Source organism: Microcebus murinus, chromosome 23 (assembly GCF_040939455.1).
Source record: "Microcebus murinus isolate Inina chromosome 23, M.murinus_Inina_mat1.0, whole genome shotgun sequence".
Classification (NCBI taxonomy): Eukaryota; Metazoa; Chordata; class Mammalia; order Primates; family Cheirogaleidae; genus Microcebus; species Microcebus murinus.
The window spans coordinates 34,578,402-34,599,146 of NC_134126.1; the positions used below are offsets into that span (position 1 = coordinate 34,578,402).

The window sequence follows — 20,745 nt, forward strand, 5'->3', positions numbered from 1 at the left end:
ATCAAAGTTCTATGAGAGGTGAATTCAGGTGAGTGCTGTTTGCTTTGCACACTAAGACTCTTTTCCTATAGTCTGCAATAAGCTGACTGGAGGGTTGGTAATTGAGGCCTCAAAGGTCTGGGAAAAAACCGACAGTTTTGAAACCCTAAGGAGCATGAAAAGAAATGCAAAGATAGTGAATAATAACAGACATTTACAAAGCCCTTACTGGGTACCCCAAGTGTTCTAGGAGCGCTACATTTATCACATCGTTCGATCCTTTGTCATTAGGTCCATTATGAGCACGCGGCAAGTAAATATCTGTTCTTGGTTACACAGCAGGAATGTAGCAAGGGCCGGTTTCTGAGCCCAGGTGACCACATTCCAGACCCCAGGCTCTCAAAACACCCTCTGACCGCAGAGGGTATGAAAATAGACACGCGAATGTCAGAACGCATCCCTGTACACATTGCTCTAGAAGCATGAAGATCAACAACCTTGCTGGAGAGTAGGCGGTCCCTCTTAGAGAAGTTTCAAGATAATTGAATCTAACTCAATTACAATTTCAAGTCCTGAGACTTTAAAAAAAAAAGAAAACATTTCTGATTTTATTAACACCTTTAACAAGAAAAGCTCTAAACTCATCTTTGTCTTCTTTGGGGCATTAAAAAAGAGATGCTTAAATGTTAACTATTGTTTTTCATCCCCAAAGTGATCATTACGAATATCGGTTCACAGGGGTTCCTGAGGTGTTCGGCACGCCTGCCACTGCGTCCGAGCAGCCTTTTCCAATCCAGGAGAATTACAGATCGCCTTAAATTTGCAATAGTGATAATAACAACGGCATATTTATAATAGTATGATCATATATATTCTAGCATATTATTATTGTTATTAACGGTAACCTGTTGAGCTTGGCTTTCTGAAGAGTTGGGGTGATATGGGGAGAAGGACTTTGGAGGAAGGAGAGAAGTCTGACCACTTGCTCCCCGATCCACAGTTTAGGGTCCTGCATCAGAGACACACACCTTCTTGATAGAATATAAAAGAGAAAACCAAACAGCAGCTTTGTATCTACATCTAAAACAAAGCATTGTTTTTTTAGGGGAAAGCAATTTTCAACTGCTTTTTTTTAAAAAAATTACAATTTGGGAATCGGTAACGCACTTTCCCCAAAGGAAAATGCACAATCAATCGTGCGACTAATCGGCAATAGCGGGTTTGTCTGGGGGCTAGAAGTCGCGGTTCGGGTGCAGGTGGGGGCCGGGGGGAGGCGATGGCTGCATTTCAGAGGAAAATTCCCTTTTCAGAAACAAGTTACCTGAATTAATGAGCTTAGCCGACTCGCTGACTAAATCATATTCCTTTCCTCCCTGGAAACTCCTCAGATAGAAAAACCCTTCAAAGCTTTCTGCTGATCCTCTGAAGTGCAGAGCAAGCCTCGTTTTATTAACAGCCTTTCTACCTTTAATGAAGGAGATTAGCTTTCCTTTTGCTTTTTTTTGTGTTTTTTTTTTTTTTTCTATTTCAGAATCTTTAACAGAGAGAACAGACAACTGACAGAGAACAGGTGGCACACGAGTCTTTCCGTAGCAGTCGCTGCTGCCCACGGGGCAAGCGAGCACTATAAATATGCAAATGTGGCCATGCCTGTCCTTACCATCCACAAACGCTAAACAATTAAGTGCGAAATGCTCTGGGGAATAACCGAGGCAAAACTGCTTTTAGGGGCTGCGCTGCGGTGAAATGCAGTCGGCTCTCCTTCGGCCGTTTTGTGGTCCATGCTGAGGGCGCCACAGGAAGGAAGCTACAGAAGGCCTGTGGGACTCATCGGCGTTCATTAACTTCCAGCAAAGGCCGCACCTGCAGGACGTAGAAAGTGCGTGGAAGACCCAGCTCCCGTCTCCAGATGATGCTCGAGGGTCGGAACCGAAATGCCTGCGGACACAGGTGACGTCTGGAGGGCCAGCGTGGCTTTGGTTCCAGCCACCGATGCCAGATCGGGAAGCGGGTCCGTGTTATCAGGCGGGACCGCGGGTCTAGGCCTCTGGACCGCTCTTTGCAGGTGACAGCATGGCCCACCTGGGAGTGCCTGGAACCTGGTCGTCCAAGTTCAGGTCCTCGCTTTGCCACCTGACCCTGGGTGACCCTGAAAAATAAGCTATGGAACCTCTCTATGCCTTAGTTTCCCCATTTGTGAAACTTGGATGATGAGGATAATGGTACTTTGGAGGATTTTTTTTTTTTAAAAGGTCAAATGTTAAAACAGAGTCTGGCACAGAGAGTACTTAATTAATGGAAGCCGCCCGTTATTATCATTTAAGGGAAGCCAGAAGTCCAGGTTCGTATTCTAAATCTTCTTTCAAATGTATTGGTAACTTACTTTTGTCCTAAAAATTATTGAGTCTGCTTAGTAAATCACACCCCAGGGCTCTCAGTTTGTGGCTTCTGCATTAGGCTCATTGGAGTCTGTTAAAAAGCTCTTGCAACTTTCCACACGTTTAAAGGCTCGGTAGCCATCATTCAGAGTCACTTACTTGCGTACACAGTCTCTCTACTTGCCCAAAGGACTTTTGGTAGCTTGCACTAAGAGGCATAGTTTCAATTGAACTGGTAGTCAGTAAAATGAAATAAAAAATACAAGAGCCATATAATAAAGACGCATCAAGAGGAGAGAAAATATCCCAGAAAAACCAAAGCTCAGGAAACCTACTGACATCGAGGAGAAAAATAAATAAATAAATAAACTCTGAGTTTCCTGGCGGTCAAGACAAAAAGAGAAATACTGTCACGAGTTTGTTCTGGTCACATTGCTCAACAGAAGGAAACAGAATATCGGATTGTCCAAAGAGATCTCTTTCCACTTTTAACTCTAAAATTCCTCAGAAGAGTCTTTGTAAAAGGGACACCTGAAAATTTAATAAAGAATATCTTAAGCAGCAGTTGTATTGAAAAAGCAGAGAAGTTCTGCGTGTCGCAGCTCCTCAATCCATCCTTCCGGACCAACTCCCGGCTCACTTAACTCACAGTCCCTGAAACACATTTGCAAGCGGCAGAGATTGGAGACGGTGGTGGGTCCAGGGGCACCATTTTTAAGGTTATTGACAGGTCAGAGATGAAGCTCAGAAAATTTCCAGGGATGAATTGTCAGTATGATCCTTCTTTTAGTTTCCCCAAACATCAATAATTTCAGTTTGAGTTCCCATGGAAACCCTGTGGCTATTATGGATACCTTATCTGTTGACCAAAAGATCCCACAAGAGGGGGGTGAGTGGGGGTGGGGGATGGGTGAGCGGGAGAGAGTGGGAGAACCCCACGGAAGGGCCAGGAATCCTCAGAATGTGACTTCGGACCCATTCAAGTCCTTGAGAGATTCTACAACAGAGGTCTAGGATCTTGCACCAGAAACAGAGGACAAGTAATTTTAGCCTCAAATTTCTGAAGGGGGTTCCCGATTTTGTACGTCTGTTATAGAAGGACCTTAACCTAATCCCCGCAGAATGGCTGATGGCAGCAGGCCTGCTTCCTGCGAGGTTGGGCTTTGGAAAGAGCCGCAAACAGAGCCCTGAGAACGGGTTCTTGTGCGTGAGCTGTCCTCGTTTCTCTCCCGCTGTAGAACGTGAATCGCACAAGCACAAGGATCACTGTGTGTCCGATATTTTCTGTGCACGTGAAAATGCCTGGTACAGAGCCTGCTCTTAATAAATACTTGACCAGAATGTTTTGTTACCGTTCATCCGGATACACACGTGCGTCTTATTTTTTTTTTAAGACAGTTTTGGTTTTGGCATATTTTCTGCTTTGCAGCTTCCGCTGGATACAATGGACAAACAGATTCATCGGATACTTAAACCGGGCTACTTCAAACATAGACATTTCTTTGGAAAATGTCTCGCCATCTTTGAATCATCTCTGTAGTGTCTTTTCTGAGATCTCCTTTCTTATTCTGATAGATACATAAATCACTGAACGAATTAGCAAATTAAAATGCCCATGGATATTGTTAAAAGCATCAAGATTTTCTGACTGATCTGTTCACCGATCACGTATCTCACGGGTTGCCAAGTCGGGGCGGGGGTGAGGTGTGGTGTCGGGTTTTGGAAATACTTATACTGGGCTTTCCGGGCATTTTGAACACACGAACTCGCTTATTCCGTTTACAACCCCCCTGTAAGTTAGTGGCCGTTTTTGTCCGTACTTTGCGGATGGAGAGACGGAGGGACGCAGGGAATAATTTGCGTTCACCCCGAGAAGCCTGGCTGGGCGGCCCAGGATCCCAGTCCCCGCCGCGATCTCACTCCAGGCCGCCGAGGAAGGACCGGCCAGCCCCGGGCCGGTGCACCGCGAGTGTCTGAAAGTCCCGCGGCCTCGTGGCCCAGGGAGGAGAGGCCACTTGGAAGGCGGCAAGCGAGTCTGCAGGGAAGAGCTTACTCCCCACCACCCGCAAATTATCCGGCCCCTGCACAGTAAAGAGCAATAAAGAGCGCAGGGCGTTAAGGAGCTCGGCTAATCTCCGAGGTTGGTATGCAGCAGCTCTGCCAGTCGGGGCGCGCGTTTCTAAAACTTTTCACGCTCCTTAGGTGGCAGTGGAAGGTGTCCGCGTTCGCTTGAGACCGCAGCCCTGCTCCCTGTCGCAGCAAGTCACGCCGCCGGCCGACAGGTGGAAGGCTGGCCTCTCGCGTGTCCTCAGTCATTCCCGACAGGTTTTCTTGGTTTCACCGAATTAAACGCACACGTTACAGCTGGAGAATTCACTGCCAAGAGCAGAGAGGACCGCGTTCGTTGAGGAGACGCTCTTAGTTACACACACACACATGCACGGAAGTGATGCCTGGATTCTTCGCAGAGAAAACCTTTGTGAGGAACTAAAGAAAACAATTACTGATTCCGTGCAACCGAAACCGGAATCCTGCACGTGATTGTTATGTCAGCGTGCTTATTATGACCGAAATCTCCCCGCAGAATGTGGAGTCCATGGGCATGTTCTTTGGCAGACAATCTGAGTGACTCAAGTACAGTCCCAGTCTAGCCTCCTTTTATTTCTCTATTACAGCGTATTTCTTAAACCCACGGAAAAATTCTCTCAACATCCCAGTGCACGACGTCTGAATTGGCTAAAATATCAGCAGGAGGAGGAGGAGAGCGAACTGGAATGAGGGGCTCATTTCACAGGAGCCGGCCACAGGCCCTAGAGAGGTGCTGCTCAAATGAACACTCATCACAAGCACGGTATTAATTAATGACTTCTCAGGATCTAAGAGTAATAATTCCAATGGGAACGGTTGTCAGATGAGATATTGGGGTCGTGGAAGGAAACACATCCTTCACTAGAAACAGGGACAAGCCAAGGAACCTCTTTCCCTTTCCTACTGCCATTTTTTTTTTTTTTTTTTGAGACAGAGTCTCACTCTGTTGCCCAGGCTGGAGTGCCGTGGCGTCAGCCTAGCTCACAGCAACCTCCAACTCCTGAGCTCAAGCCATCCTCCTGCCTCAGCCTCCCGAGTAGCTGGGACTACAGGCATGCACCACCATGCCCGGCTAATTTTTTCTATATATATTTTAGTTGTCCAGCTAATTTCTTTTTATTTTTAGCAGGGACAGGGTCTCGCTCTTGCTCAGGCTGGTCTCGAACTCCTGACCTTGAGCGATCCTCCCACCTCGGCCTCCCAGAGCGCTAGGATTCCAGGCGTGAGCCACCGCGCCCGGCCTTCCCACTGCTTTTAGGGGTGTGCTTTTTGTGCTGAAACGTCCTCACCAGCAAGGACAGCTCAACCAGGGAGACGCTCCAGATGGACTTGGGCTGGCTCCCGGGCCTTGTCCGTCCTGCTGGGCTGATTTGTGCAGCTTGGCACCGGGATCTGCCCAGACAGGGTGGATCAAAGCACGCAAGAGCCGACTATGAGAATTCAAAGGCAAAAAAAAAAAAAAAGGCTTCAGACGATCTGAAAAGCATCTTGGCGTAAAGCTTCCTGGTGTTTTAATTTCTTGTAACATTTCACCTTTGGGGGCTTCACAAAACTTGACTACAGTCGAAGTTAAGTGCTCAGCTGGGGGCTAGCGTCTGTCGCTTTTCCTAATGCATGTACTACGGGAAATGCTCAAGAAATTGGATTACCTTATTTGGATTTTCTTACCTATTTGTCTAAAGCTGCTCACATCTTTGCACTGGAACAAATTCACTGAGCTTCCTCCTGCTTCTGTGGGAAAATGAGAGATACAGGGACGCCCTGAGCTACCAGATAAGTCTAGCTATTCTTGAGTGAATGACCACAGCTGGACGCTGCTCCAGGCAGTGTTGTTAGGAAAGGGGGTTAAGACAAGAAATATAGGCCCTTGTTAAAATTTCAAGGGCGATGGAGACAGGCAAAATATAATGAATGGTGTTGGAGTTCAGCCAGGTCAGTGGTGTTAAAACTCACTGAAAGAAACAGATAAATTCGAGGCCCTGCTCTCTGTTTAACCTCCCACCCCCCAAAAACGACTCTCTCTGCCAAAACTTTTGATGCTATTCCAGAGTGTTGTCTCGGAAGGTGACTGGGAAGGAATGCTGCCCCGAATCTGATCACCTTTGGCTCTGAGGAGCCCAGGTGTCAGGTAGAAATCAGACCATTTTTTATCTTTAGTTGCTTTTTTCCCCCCTGTTTATTAAATCACTGAAGCAATTAAAAACATTTGAAATCGCAGAACGAGATGATCACACAAGGCAGAATAACAAAGAAACAAACGTTTTGTGAAAAAGTGCACGAAGATGAAATCTTAATCCTGTTGTTGAATCTGGGGCGCATGGCTGCAAAGATTTTGTTTTTGTCGCCATCTAAACCTAACGCTTTTGTGCTAAAATAAACCTATGTTAGCATTAATAGGAAGAGACATCGTCATTTCACCATTTGCCAACGTTCATCCAGGGTAGAGAACAGGATTGAATATAAATCTTCCATCTTATGAAATTGACTATAAATTTTCCCTTCAGACTTCGCTGATAGAATCCTTCACTGATATCCTGAGAAGGGTGAGTTTTGAAGAAAGCTTATTGTAGAAGGAAGTAGACATACTGCAGCGTATCTGTGACGCTTACAAAATGTTTCCTCAGACCTCCTTCCTTGCTGGGGCCAAACTACCAGGGCAGGAAAATGAGCCTGAAATTTGCACCGCTGCAACCCAGAGGCACCAAAAGTGCCTCTTTTGTCAGGAAGTGTTGATAGAGTTTTGGAATTTGAGAATCCTTCCTGTGATGGATGTATCCAGAACCATTATAACTGAGAGAAAGAGAAAGCAAGAGTGAGCAAGAAAAAGATTAAAAAAAAAATAGAGAAAAATGGAGTAAATCAGGTTGATCAATATCTACAAAACAGCAATATGACTACCTGGAGACATTCGATTATAAATACATCTTGATCTAAACTGTGAATTCGATTTAAAGAAAAATTAGCTTCTTGGGGAGAAAGAAAATTCTGCTTGATTGAATTTGGAAAATCTCAAACAGTTGCTCAGCACCTGCGTCATTAGATGATCGCAGGAACTTGGAAAGCGTTGATAGTTTTGCATGTGCCAAAAAGGGCTTATTCATATATAGCCTTATTCTTCCTATCCTCCTGCTTTTTAAAACTCTATAGGAGATAAATGTGGAAGTCAAATTGGAAAAAACAACCAGACAACATTGCATGTCAACAAAACCTTGAGGCTCCGTCTTGAGAAGCCAACTCAGCAAGGACGGCTCTACTAAAACATCTAACTGGTAAAATTACTTTCATCATAAAACAATGAATGAAAAATACATACATGACTCAAAGACAGTGCCAGAGGAGAACAGCACAGAGCTGGACCAACTTGGCTCTATTACCCAAATGATGCTAATCACATTCCCAGTAATAACTCCTGCAGATTTGGCAAGACCCGTTAAAAAAAGAAGTCATGAAATCATAAAAGAGGGTTCCATAAAACTTTAAAGAATTTCGTTTTTAACAAAAGACTCTGTCACAAAAATGCAAGCTCTTATTTTTGAGTTTTTCTTTGTAAACTTTTAAACTCTTGATGGGAAGAAAGTGGAGCTGAGGAACTTGAAGATAAGGCATTAGACGCTCCTAAAAATTGAAGATCAATCAGAAGTAAGGAGAACACATTTTTCAAATTATAATACGTCAACTAGCATGGAAAACTTAATTCATCAAAATTGGCACAGACTATAAATCGGAGCAAGAATTCCAAACCTCAACTAATTGCATCTGGTTTAGAAGAATGAAAGAATCTTCCTAAGGCTTATGAAACTTTTTAGCTGCCCAGGGGAAAACTTTACCTGATATGTGTGAGTTGATGATCAATACTTGCCACTGAGAGCCCTGAGATTTCACTAAAGCTTCAACGGAGTGATTTTAGCCTTTTTTATATTCAACATATAACATGTTCGCCCGTGATGAGCCGGGCACTGGGCCAGGTTCCGGAGATGCTTAGTCAACTTGGAGGCGCAAAGTCTCCTTCGTGGTGGGCAGTTCTAGTCAAGGCTGAGAGAGGGGAGCTAAAAAAGAGACAGACGTGTGTGTGTGTGTGTGTATGTGTGTGTATGTGTGTGTGTGTATGTGTGTGCGTGTCTGCAACTCCTTGCCGAGAATGCCAGAAAGGCAAGGCCCCGACTGCTCTCTGCCCAGCCATTCTGGAGGGCTGGTTTTGCAGCAAGCAAACCTGAGGGATGAAGTAATGTCTTCCTCTGGGATGAGGAGCAGGCTTCTTACTGCTCCCCGTAAAAACAGCAAATCCCACAACTCAGTGTTGGTGGCACAAATCTGCCTGCGCAGTTCCCATCTGGGCCCACGCTGTTCCCCTCTGGGAGTTGGGTGCGAGAGCTATCGACATAAACATGAGGCTCGAGCTGCTTGCCGTGCCTTTTTATCCTGACCCGAAGGTTTTTTTTGTTTGTTTGTTTTTGAGACACAGTCTCGCTCTGTTGCCCGGGCTAGAGTGCCGTGGCGTCAGCCTAGCTCACAGCAACCTCCAACTCCTGGGCTCAAGCAATCCTCCTGCCTCAGCCTCCCAAGTAGCTGGGACTACAGACATGAGCCACCATGCCTGGCTAATTTTTTCTCTATAGATTTTTAGTTGGCCAATTAATTTCTTTCTATTTTTAGTAGAGACGGGGTCTTGCTCTTGCTCAGGCTGGTATCAAACTCCTGACCTAGAGCAATCCGCCCGCCTTGGCCTCCCAGATTGCCAGGATCACAGGCGTGAGCCACCGCGCCCGGCCAACGCCAAGGTTTGGTTCCTTTCACCGGCATCCGCAAACCTTCACACGATAACTCATGAGCTTGTAGAAAGAATGAGATCAGATCTCAGAGCTGGCGATACTTCTGGTGGAGGGAAGACGAGGTTGTCCTTTTCCCTGAGTAGAAGTTTAAAACTTGATGATCCACTCAGATGACAAAGAGGGGGGAGGTGCTGGCAGTTGGAAGAAAGGAAAGATATAAAAACGTCATCTCTGGAAGAGGGGTTCTGAAAGGTTGTTGTGTGATGCTAAAGTCCCCCTTGAGATTTAGGGCCAGAAATGTAAAAACGGCGCTCATCGGTTTGGGCTACGACTTGTGATTTCGTTCTCCGGCCACATTGGAATTGTGTGTGGGTGCAGAGAAGGTGGATGGTTCCATTGAACCATAAGTGTTCTTTTTCAGTGCAACGGAGAGAGACAGAATCCAGGGAGGATTCTGAGGCCAGAGGCCGGGGAAAGTTACAGGGCTGGACCCTGGAACCTTAGCTGAGACGGGAGGCATGTGAGAGGCAAGGAGTAAGGAAAATGGTGAAGACAATAGCCTGGGAGCAACGAGGAGAACACATTGGAGTAGACACAAGCGCACCGGGGAAAAAAATCGAGGCTCTGGTCAGGGAACAGCATGATTTAAAGTGGGGGTTCTAGGGAGGTGACCGGAGATGACAAGGTTTCGGTTGTGACCAAAGACGTGGGCAGAGGTCGTGGAGCGGTGATCGCCGTTGTCGGAAATTATGAGATCAAATGACAGGGACACACAGTGGCCTGCGTAGACTGTCTACATGGGTGTCGCCGCCTCGCGATGATGACAAGCGGAAGAGATTAGATAGTCGGAGACTGAAGGGAAGGTGCCAGGAGGCAGAAAGAGCATGGCAATAAAGAGAGGCCACGGGCAGCCTCGTCCAAGCACGTGTGCCACAAAATGAGCCGGGGGGGTTGAATGAAGACGGAGAAGGAATGGCCTGCACGCAGCCACGAGGTGAAAAGGGCATTTGACTCTTGAAAAGGGGCAGGGAAACACGGGGTCTCTGAAGGATAAAAGATGCCGCCATTTGAGGGGAGCGCATAAGAAACAGCGTTCCGAGAAACACAGCGAGGTCTCAGCTTAAGCAAGGAGGCGAAGGAAACGTTCAGAGAAGAAGCGGAGGACATCGGCGACCGCCTGGGTGTGTGACCGACTGTGGGATCTTCAGTGTGTAGTGGGAGGTTCAGAAACGGGCGGAAAACGGCACAAAACTAGGGAACGTGCAGATCATTCTGGGATGGGAGACCAGGGCTTGTGCGGGGACCGGGGGAGCCAGGACGTCTGGGGGTGACTGAGGGAAGCAAGTCAGAGCGGGCCGGTCCTGATCGACTCTAGGGCAAGTCACAGTCAATTTGGGTTATAGCCTCTTCGGAAATTGTTGCTTGAGCAGGGGCAAGGGGGTGGGCGAGGAGGAGAGATAGGGGCGGATTTGGCAAGAGCAGGCACAACGAAACCTCTTTTGGGAAAGAGATTTCCAGCCCTTCAGTAAGGTAACGGGTTGGTGTAAGGTTTGGGATACCTCCCTCTGGACTGGGACTTGGGGTGCTCAGAGTGAAGCTCCAGATGACCGTGCATGTCGTGCGTGGTTGGAGAGGGCCACTGACGTTGTTCTTCCTGATTATTAGCATGTTTGAAGAAAACTTTGGGGGACCGTGGGCAGCTGGAGAAAGACGCGGGTTTGCGGCGTGGTCTGCCGTGAGCACAGTCCCCGGTTTCCTCAACCTCTTCTCTGCACGTCGCCTTCAACTTCTTGCTCTAACAAACACCTGGCTCTTTTAAAACAGGGGCGGCCCATATGGCAGAACCCCGGTATGAAAATCTACCGTTCGGGTCTTCTAAGTGGCGAGGATAGCATATTGGTTTTATTCTTTTTGTTTGTTTGTTTCAGAAAACTAATTTTTTTTTCCTAATACTCGCTGGCCATCATTCTTAATTATTTCAGGGAGTGTAGTAAAATCGAAAGTAACACAAGCAGCAAGAGTTATACGCTCTACGAATAGTTTTGGTTGTAGACATTGACATGCCTAGCAAAGGCAAAGGTAAATGAATTAGATGAATCTATTGAAAAAATAAACATTTAGTAAATAAGGATTGAAGCACAGTTTATCTTTCAGAGTTACAGTTTTTATAGGCATATCAAATACCAGAGCCATTTAAGGTTTATGGTCTCAAACTTGAAACTGTAAGTAAGAAAAAAAATGCATCTGTAAGAACAAGGAGCCTAAAACGTGAAGTTAGCACGTGAGGACATCCTACCGAAAGTTTCTCTTTAGGCAGGATATACTGACGGTCCCACACGCCCCACTCCTTCCTGAAGCTTTGAGTGATACGTGCTTGGCCTTACGTGGCTATTTTAGTTGGATTTAAGTCAAGCGACGGGGTTTAATTCTTAAGGAAAAGTGAGCACTTCATTTTCGGCAATATTGTGCTCGAAGCGGACGAACCTGAGAGCCAGAGCCTCGCGATCGTCACTGCCAGGTGGCTCTCATCGGGGTGTTTACTGCTGGGAGACCGCGATTTCTGCCCGAAGTCTGAAGCCAGGGCTTCACGCGCCCCCTGCCGCGGAGCGGACAAATCCCAAACTAGAGGCAACGACGCCGCCTTCCAGACCAGAGGCTTGAATCGGTGCTAATTGGAGTCGGTGGGCGAAAGTCAGAACTGAAAACTGGACTTGGCTTACGGGACAGTTTGGGAACTTGTTCAAGGTATCGCCATGGCTGTATTTGGATGAGCAGAGATGAAATGTCCACATGAAAAACACGAGTTTCACGATGGCTTTCCGTGCATCTTGGTGGGTTAGAACAGGATGGTCCGAGGGTGAGCACAAAGGCCATGAGATCTTTTTTTTTTTTTTTTTTAATTTTCGGTAGTGACATGTTCGCTTGTATTAAAAAATGCTAACATAGCAAGTTGTTTTGCGGCTTATCACTTCCACCACATTCTATCTGCGTAAACAGCATAGCTAGCTCTTGAGTTATGCGTATGATTATGCCTTTTTGTGTCTCCACTCCATGCCAGTTATCATATCGTCCTACACTTTTGTGCGTCTTTTTTCTCCCTCCCTTTCAGTTTCCCTTGGGAAGACACCGTGTATCTTCACCGCTATGTCCCTAGACCCGAGCCCGGCGCGCTGAACTAGAAACCAAAGCACAACAGGAGGAAGCAGCCAACATTCCTCTGGCAGCGGTCAAGGGTGGCCACACGAAACGAAGATAATTTACTGATGTTGGAATGAACCTAACAGTGTTAGTCCACAAAAGCCCTTCTCCAGCTTGGCTGTAGTTAGCCTCCCATGGAAATGAAGTGGGTGTGTGGTTTAAGCAAAGGTGGGGACCTTTAATTTAGATCACTCGAGTGCTCTGTTCTCATTGTAACGTGAGGGTCGCAACTATGGGCACAAATAGCTACGACAACACGTGAGGCTGGTCTCGAACTCCAGACCTCAACTGATCCTCCGGCCTCAACCTCCCAGAGTGCTGGGATTACAGGCGCGAGCCACCTCGCCCGGCTCATTTAAGTGTTTTTTAAAAATGTGGCATAGGGACTTCCAGTGAGCACAGGTGGTGCAGACTTCTCTCTCCCTGCCCCTCCACACCGAGCACAACCGCCAACTAGGCGCAACAACCAGAGAGAGAACTGTGAACGGTGGAAGAAGGTGGTGAACCGGGCGAGGCCTTGGACTGAGGGAATGACAAAGCGTCAGGGCTTCTTACGACTCCTAGCACATCAGCGGAATGTCCCCAGTCTCGCTGTTTCCTGGGCCCCGGTCAGTAGTAACAGAAGCAGCAGCAGCAGCCCAGGTGGGCTCGTTCTTTCTGCGGATTGCATGGGAGCCCCCTCCCCCAGGACATCAGGTGTGCCCAGAAGAACCGCGGCGAGGGGGACTAGCCAGCCCTGCTGATGAAAAGCAGCGAGAGAAAGAGAGAGAGAGAGAGAGAGAGAGAGAGAGAGAGAGAGCTGTCCTGCTCTGCTGCGGGGCCTTCCCCACCACCGGGCTCACCTAGAGACACGTGCCAAGGCGGCCGCGGCACAGGGAGTCATGTCACGACAGTGGGCTGGTGTGTGACGTGTGTCCCTTCCTTAGCAGACTGTGCGCTTCCGTCAGGAGAGACCCTGTGGCTGGAGGATCCGCAGAGGGGCCCCGCACCCATCAGCCTGAGCCACACTCTGCACCCCCAGTGGCAGGGAGCAGCCACCGCAGGACACCCCGAAAGGAGCCTCCTCGCCCCCAGGGGTCTGGGACTCCCCTCCCGGGGCAGGCCCGGCCTGAGGAAACACCTTCCACCCACCCGGGAATCGTCAGCAGACACCCGAGGGAGCCCCAGGGGTACGAGATAAACGAAGATTGCCAAAATAACACTGCGAAGACTCTCAAAATCAACAGAGCGTTGCTGCACCCACAATCCACGTGACGTAGGCCAGGACCTGTTTTCCGAACCTAAGAAGGTGATCGAATGATAAATTCAAAAATTCAAAACAATGCTTGAGGTCTCCTAACATGGTATCCAAAACGTTCAGCGTGCGATCGCCCGTCAGCAAAAGAACCAGGAAAACCACAGCCTGGATGAGAAACGGAAGTACCTGGTGCCCATCCTTAGAAGAATCAGATGTTGGAATTATCTGGCGAGAATTTTAAAGTTGCCATCATAAAAGCGATTCAATAAGCAAATTACAAATTCTCTTGAGATTAAAGAAAGACAGAAAATGTCGGCAAAAAGACTGTCATTTAAAAGAAGAAAATGGAAATTATAGAATTGAAAAATAGACAATAGGAAAAATAAACTCCCTGTCCGGTTCGATAACAGAGAGGAGATGAAAGCGGATAGAGCTGGTGAGGACAGATCAATACAATTTGCCCAATTTGAGGAACAGAGAGAAAATAGGAAAAAGAAAATCAAAACAAACAAAAAAGCCTCAGGGGCCCATGAAAAAAAAGAGCAAAAGACCCAAAGTTCGTATGCTCCGAGTCCCAGAAGTGAGAAGAGAGAGAATGGGACTGAAAGACTATATGAAGAAAAACTGGTTCAAAATTCCCCAAATTGGGTCAAAGACATCCATCCACAGATATGAAAAGCTGAGTAAATCTCAAGTAGGATAAACCCAAATGAGCGGACATCGAGGCACATTACAAACGAGCTTCTGAAAACTACAGAGAAAAAAAAAACCACTGAAAGCAGCCAGGGAGAAATGGTGCATAATTAGTGCAGCTGCTGTGGAGAGCAACACGCAAGCTCCCCACAAAACTAAGCACAGAGCTACCACACGATCCGGCGATCCCACCGCAGGGTCTGTGTCCGGAAGAAAGGATGTCAGTACACCGTGCAGACGTCTCACTCCTGCTCCCTGCAGCACTGTGCACGGCAGTCAGGACATCGAATCTGCCCGAGTGTCTGCCGGTGGATTAACGGACAAAGGAAATGCAGTATATGTACACGGTGGAATATTGTCCAGCTATAAAGAAGAATGGAATGCTGTCGTTCACAGCGGCATGGATGGGACTGGAGGACATTATGTCATGAGGAATAAGCCAGGCACAAAAAGATAGGTAGTGCATGCTCTCTCCTGGAGACAGGGACCAGGATTATGGTGACCAGAGCCTGGAAGGGGAGTGGGGAGGGGGGTAACTAGGTTAGCGGGTGTAGAATTGCAGCTAGACTGGACGAATAAGATCTAGCAGTTGGTAGCATTCATACAATAGGGCAGGGGCCCTCAAACTTTTTAAATGGGGCCAGTTCACTGTCCCTCAGACCGTTGGAGAGTGCGCACCGTGGGCCCGGGACGGGTCGGCTGCTAAGCAGGACAGGCAGTGGCAGCAAAAACACCCGGAGGGCTTGATAAATGTCCTCGGCGGACGGACGGCATGTGGCCCTCGGGCCGTAGTTTGAGGACGCCTGCAATAGGGTGACTATAGTTAACAATGATTTTAAAATCGTGTATTTTAAAATATCTGAAAGAATGGAATTGGAATGGCCCTGACACAAAGAAATGATAAATGCTTGACGTGATGGACAATCCAATTACCCTGATTTGATGCCGGTATAAAATACCTCATATACCCCATAAATATGCCCAACAATTGTGTATCCATAATAATTAAAAATAAAAAAAAATATTTAAAAAGACATGGAGAAACATTTTGCTGAAGGAAAAAAAACACAGATGTCAAATAGTTCCATGGAAAGACGTCACAATGAACAGGGCACTGCCTCACAAACCCTGAGAGCCTTCAGAACACGAAGCAGACGCAAACACGAAGCAGACGCAAACACGACTGTTCATTGGAAAACATACGTGCAAGTGTCCTTTGGGTTTTAGGAGTAAGAAAGTTGTTTAAAAAAAGATAGAGTAATTTAACTTTGATATATGGAACGACGTTAGCTATAGAACCCTTGAGGAAGATCACTTAAAACTCGTTGCCAGTGTAAGTGTAAATACATAGAATAACATTTTTAAAGAAAATTTGAATATTATAAAATTCAACATCATGATCAATTTTAACCACGTAAAAATCACAACATTTTCTGTTTATAAGGTTCGAGAGGCACTCTAAGTCCCAGCATAACGTATAAAAATACTTCCCCTTACATCCCTATTGCATCCCTATTTTTGACATCACCCTCGAGAACTGAGGGATGTTGTGTGCGGAACGAGGTATTTTTCACGCCCACCAGGGGGACCCTCTGCACCATCGCAAGGGAGTTCTCTCCGCACAGGTCTGGCTGCCTGTGCACCTGCTGGTGGTCAGGTGCGTGGTCTGCCACCACATGCCAGAAAGCCCAGTCATTTCCCGCCTTCCCGGCCTTACCTGTGAATCCAGGTGGGCAGGTGCAGACGTAGCCCGGGGCTCCGGGGTGGCGGAATGAGGGAGGCAGCCCCGCAAGGCGCCCAAACGGCTCCAGCTCCACGCACTGCCCCCCGGCCTGGCAGGGGCTGCTCGCGCACTGGTGCACGTGGCTCTCACACTGGGCGCCGGCGTACCCTGCAGGAGGAACGTCCGGAGACGCTGAGTCAAACCTGCTGCACCTGGAGAGCCTGTGCCTGGCAGGCAGAGGACAGGCGGCCGCGCTGGCGTCCTTGTGCGGCTCCCAAGGAACCAGCAGGGGCAATCTGGGAGGAGGAGACTTACCTGGACGTGAATAGCAGGAGTCATGACATCACTTGCATAATCTTGACCAAAAAAATTGTTTAGAAGGATTTGACTCAAGAGGGTTGAATTAAAACGGGATGGCAGGGCCGGGCGCGGTGGCTCACGCCTGTAATCCTAGCACTCTGGGAGGCCACGGCGGGAGGATCGCTTGAGGTCAGGAGTTCCAAACAAGCCTGAGCAAGAGCGAGAGACCCCCGTCTCTACTAAAAAATAGAAAGAAATTAATTGGACAACTAAAAATATATAGAAAAAAATCAGCCGGGCATGGTGGCACATGCCTGTGGTCCCAGCTACTCGGGAGGCTGAGGCAGGAGGATCGCTTGAGCCCAGGAGTTTGAGGTTGCTGTGAGCTAAGCTGATGTCACGGCACTCACTCTAGCCTGGGCAACACAGTGAGACTCTGTCTCAAAAAAAAAAAAAAATGGGATGTCAGGATAACCTGGATTCAATCTAATGCAAGACGCCCATTTTGCAAATATTCCACACCTGTGAATTTTTATTGAGAAAAAAATGGAAATATTTTCCAAGAGAAGAGCTGAAAAATCAGCAAGTATCCTCATAGCCAAGCCTAAATTCTTCTTTCAAAACTCAGAGTAGGCCGGGTGCGGTGGCTCACACCTGTAGTCCTAGCTCTCTGGGAGGCCAAGGTGGGCGGATCGTTTGAGCTCAGGAGTTCGAAACCAACCTGAGCAAGAGCAAGACCCCGTCTCTACTATAAATAGAAAGAAATTAATTGGCCAACTAATATGTATAGAAAAAATTAGCTGGGCATGGTGGCGCATGCCTGTAGTCCCAGTTACTCGGGAGGCTGAGGCAGAAGGATTGCTTGAGCCCAGGAGTTTGAGGTTGCTGTGAGCTAGGCTGATGCCACAGCACTCCCTCTAGCCTGGGCAACAAAGTGAGACTCTGTCTCAAAAAAAAAAAACAAAAAAAGAAAACTCAGAGTAAAGGTAAATGGTTATTTCCTAACACTTGAGGAAACATAATAGTAGATTATTTCATATCTGCATGGACTTAGCCGGATCGTTTTATTTATTAAGGCCAGGAATGAAAACAGTAAAATATAATTTATCACTTTATAAAAAAATTAAAATATTAAATATAAATGAAAGTTGCCTAGTCAAACTGGTTCCTTTTTGTTTTTATACACATGTGCAACTATAAAAAAGTATAGTTTTATTGTACGTGTGTGTAACATAACTGGAATTGTACTATATGCATCCTTCAACAACTTGCTCCATTCACTTCCTTGCCCTATCTATCCATGTTAGTAACAGAGATCTAAGTCATAGTTTTTAACTACTCCCAAGTATTCCGGAATGTGGATGTTCCATAGTTTAACCATTCTCTTATTTGGATTTATGTACATTTTTGCTATTACAATGTTGCAATGAATATCATTATAAATGACTACATATGTAAGTGTTTGAGTATAACCGTAGGGTTTGTGCCCAGAAGTAGAATTTCTGGGTTATAGGTTAAATACATTTTTTATTTTAATAGACTGGCAAACACCTCTAAGGTACCTGTACCATTCGCATAGTACCAAGAGTGGATGAGTGTGAATGTTGCCCCAAGCCCTTGCCAAGTATTTGCTGTCATCAAATATAAAATTTCTCACCAGTTGGTTTGCACTTCCGTTTTGGTTTACATTTTCCCTGAGTTACTATTGAGCTTAACATTTTGGGGATGTTTTTTGGCCATTGCATATCTCTTTCCTGTCTTATCATGAGACTTTTTCTTATTGATTTATAAGAGTATTTGTCTGTTGTATAGAGTGCTAGCCCCAAAATGTAATTTTAGTAGGACATGACATAATGCTGATGGATAATAGGATAACGTCAGCTATTTTGTGAGATGGCAAGAGAGATGTATGCTCCTTTCTAAAGGAACACAACACTTTGGGAGGCCAAGGCAGGAGGATTGATTTAGGCCAGGAGTTCGAGACCAGCCTGGACAACATAGTGAGATCTCGTTTTTTTACAAAAAGAAAAAAAAATTTTTTTTTAAATTAGCCAGGCATGGTGGCATGTGCTGTAGTCCCAGCTGCTCAGGAGGCTGAGGCAGGAGGTTTGCTTGAGCCCAGGAGCTTGAGGTTGCTGTGAGTTACCATGATGCCACTGTACTGTAGCCTGGGTAACAGAGTGAGACCCTGTCTCATTCATTCATTCATTCATAAATAAATAAAATCATTCAATGGCTTCCCGTTTCCCATAGGATAAAATCCAAACTCCATGCATGATCTATCTCAATATTCCTACCATACCCCATTCTCTCTCTAACTCCTCATAATGCTATTCTCTCTTCTAGAAAACTCTTCTCCAAGCATTTGCTTTGCTAACTGACTCAGTTTCAGACTCTACCTTGTGTTACTTTCCCTTATGACAGATCGAAATGAGATCCCCTTTTTTTCTCTCCTGCCACCCAAGTATTTTCTTTCATTGCTCTTAGGATAACTTTTTATCGTGCATTTATTGTGTGTATAGCTGCCTCCCTCCGCAGATGGCAAACTCCACGAAAACAGGGACCGAGTTTGTTTTATTCTCTGCTCCAGGGCTGAGCGGTAGGTAAGCAGTCAGCCTTCAATCAATAGTATCCCCCAGCGGTTGAACCTAACAATTCAGGTTATAATCCTCATTTAGCCCATACACCAGAAAATTGACTTTTAATAAGCCAATGATGAGAGTATAATGTGGTTGCTCATTTTGTGATTTTAATAAAACCCAAATGAGTTCATGTGTCAAATCATAACCGCGGCGTAAGTTCTGTTGCTCAATAGTATGATGTATTTGTTACGTATGACCTATGACCCTTGGGCCTTTCTCAGCCACCTGAAGAAGAAACTTATACTCGAAAAGAAAAAAAGAAGAAGAAGAAGAAGAAGAAAAGAAACTAAAAGAACATTCTGGATTGGGGATCCCACAATCCTTTGTAGTCGACCCCTGCAAAGAAAGAACCCTGTAGCCTCCTAAACTTGAACGTCTAATTCTTAAGTACTATTACTTCATACTTAAGGGTATATGGATACATTAGCAGTATTCACAACAAGATTTTATAAATTGTTATTTGTTGTGAGACAGCAGACTTCCTGAAGAAAGCTTGGACTATTTTCAATTTTCTTCCCGCTCTAAGACCCAAGGCTCAGACATAAGCCGGGTTCGGAAGTGATTTAGAAGCATCATAAATCCTGCTTTGCTTTTCCGGCTCGCGCATTCTCTCATTCCAATCATGGACATCGGGAAGGTTCTGATTTATAGTCTTGCCAGTCCTGTCTCCACCCGTCCCCCCACCCCAAGGCCCTGAGGGGGTTTTATTTGCTGTTCTCTGTTATTAACCATGCATGTAAATAGATTCCTTCAGTCCAGGCTACATACAAGATAGCTTTAACAAGTTTTTCTATAAAACTCTGTGCAAAGAAACAATGTGTAACTGAACCAAGTCCCCGGGTTTCTTATAGGATGTTCGTTTGTTTTTAGCAAATCCCATCATATCTGGGCATCAGGAAAACTTTTAAGGTAACTGACACTTCTTGCAATTAATTGATTACTTTTGACATGAGGACCCTGGGCAGCTGTAGTGGTGGATTCTTGCCCCATTGTGTTCTGTGGCTGTGGTTTCATGACCCAAAAGAATGCTCTCCTTTTCTTCGGTATAGCGTAGTTTGCAGCATTAAATCACCTTTATACACAACGGTGAGAATAGGGTATGAAAATATCTTGAATTTTCTTTCTAGGCAAAACCACCATCCATTCAGTGACCAAGACAGAGAGCCCAGAGGCAGAACTGTCCTAAATCTGTGCCCCTTTCCTCCTCCACCTCATTTCCACACCTCCCACCTGACTCTCACCATCACCCACCTCCTCCTCCACACCCCGACCACTCTCGTCTTGGTTCCGACAAACGGGCTCATCTCTTGCTGACACGACTGCAGAATCCTCTCCCTGGATCCCCTGCCTTTGGTTTGATTCCCCTCAATCATCTTCTACTAAGCCAGAGAGATCTTTTTTTTTTTTGAGACAGAGTCTCACTCTGTTGCCCAGGCTAGAGTGAGTGCTGTGGCGTCAGCCTAGCTCACAGCAACCTCAGACTCCTGGGCTCAAGCGATCCTCCTGTCTCAGCCTCCCGAGTAGCTGGGACTACAGGCATGCGCCACCATGCCCGGCTGATTTTTCCTATGTATTTTTAGTTGGCCAATTAATTTCTTTCTAGTTTTAGTAGAAACAGGGTCTTGCTCTTTTTTTTTTTTTTTTTTTTTATTTTCTGGTGAAACCTTCAGTCCAAAGGGTCTCGCTCTTGTTCAAGCTGGTCTCGAACTCCTGAGCTTGAGCGATCCTCCCTCCTCGG

At 46.3% G+C, this 20,745-nt stretch overlaps 1 protein-coding gene across 1 annotated transcript in view; it reads right to left on the minus strand.

The window, feature by feature from the left end:
- CRB1 (crumbs cell polarity complex component 1) overlaps window positions 1-20,745 on the minus strand; it is a 112,393-nt gene that overhangs the window by 36,717 nt on the left and 54,931 nt on the right. The window contains exon 5 of the mRNA XM_075996990.1: window positions 16,060-16,233. Within this exon, the coding sequence (XP_075853105.1) occupies window positions 16,060-16,233 (174 nt within the window). The remainder of the gene's footprint in view (window positions 1-16,059; window positions 16,234-20,745) is intronic.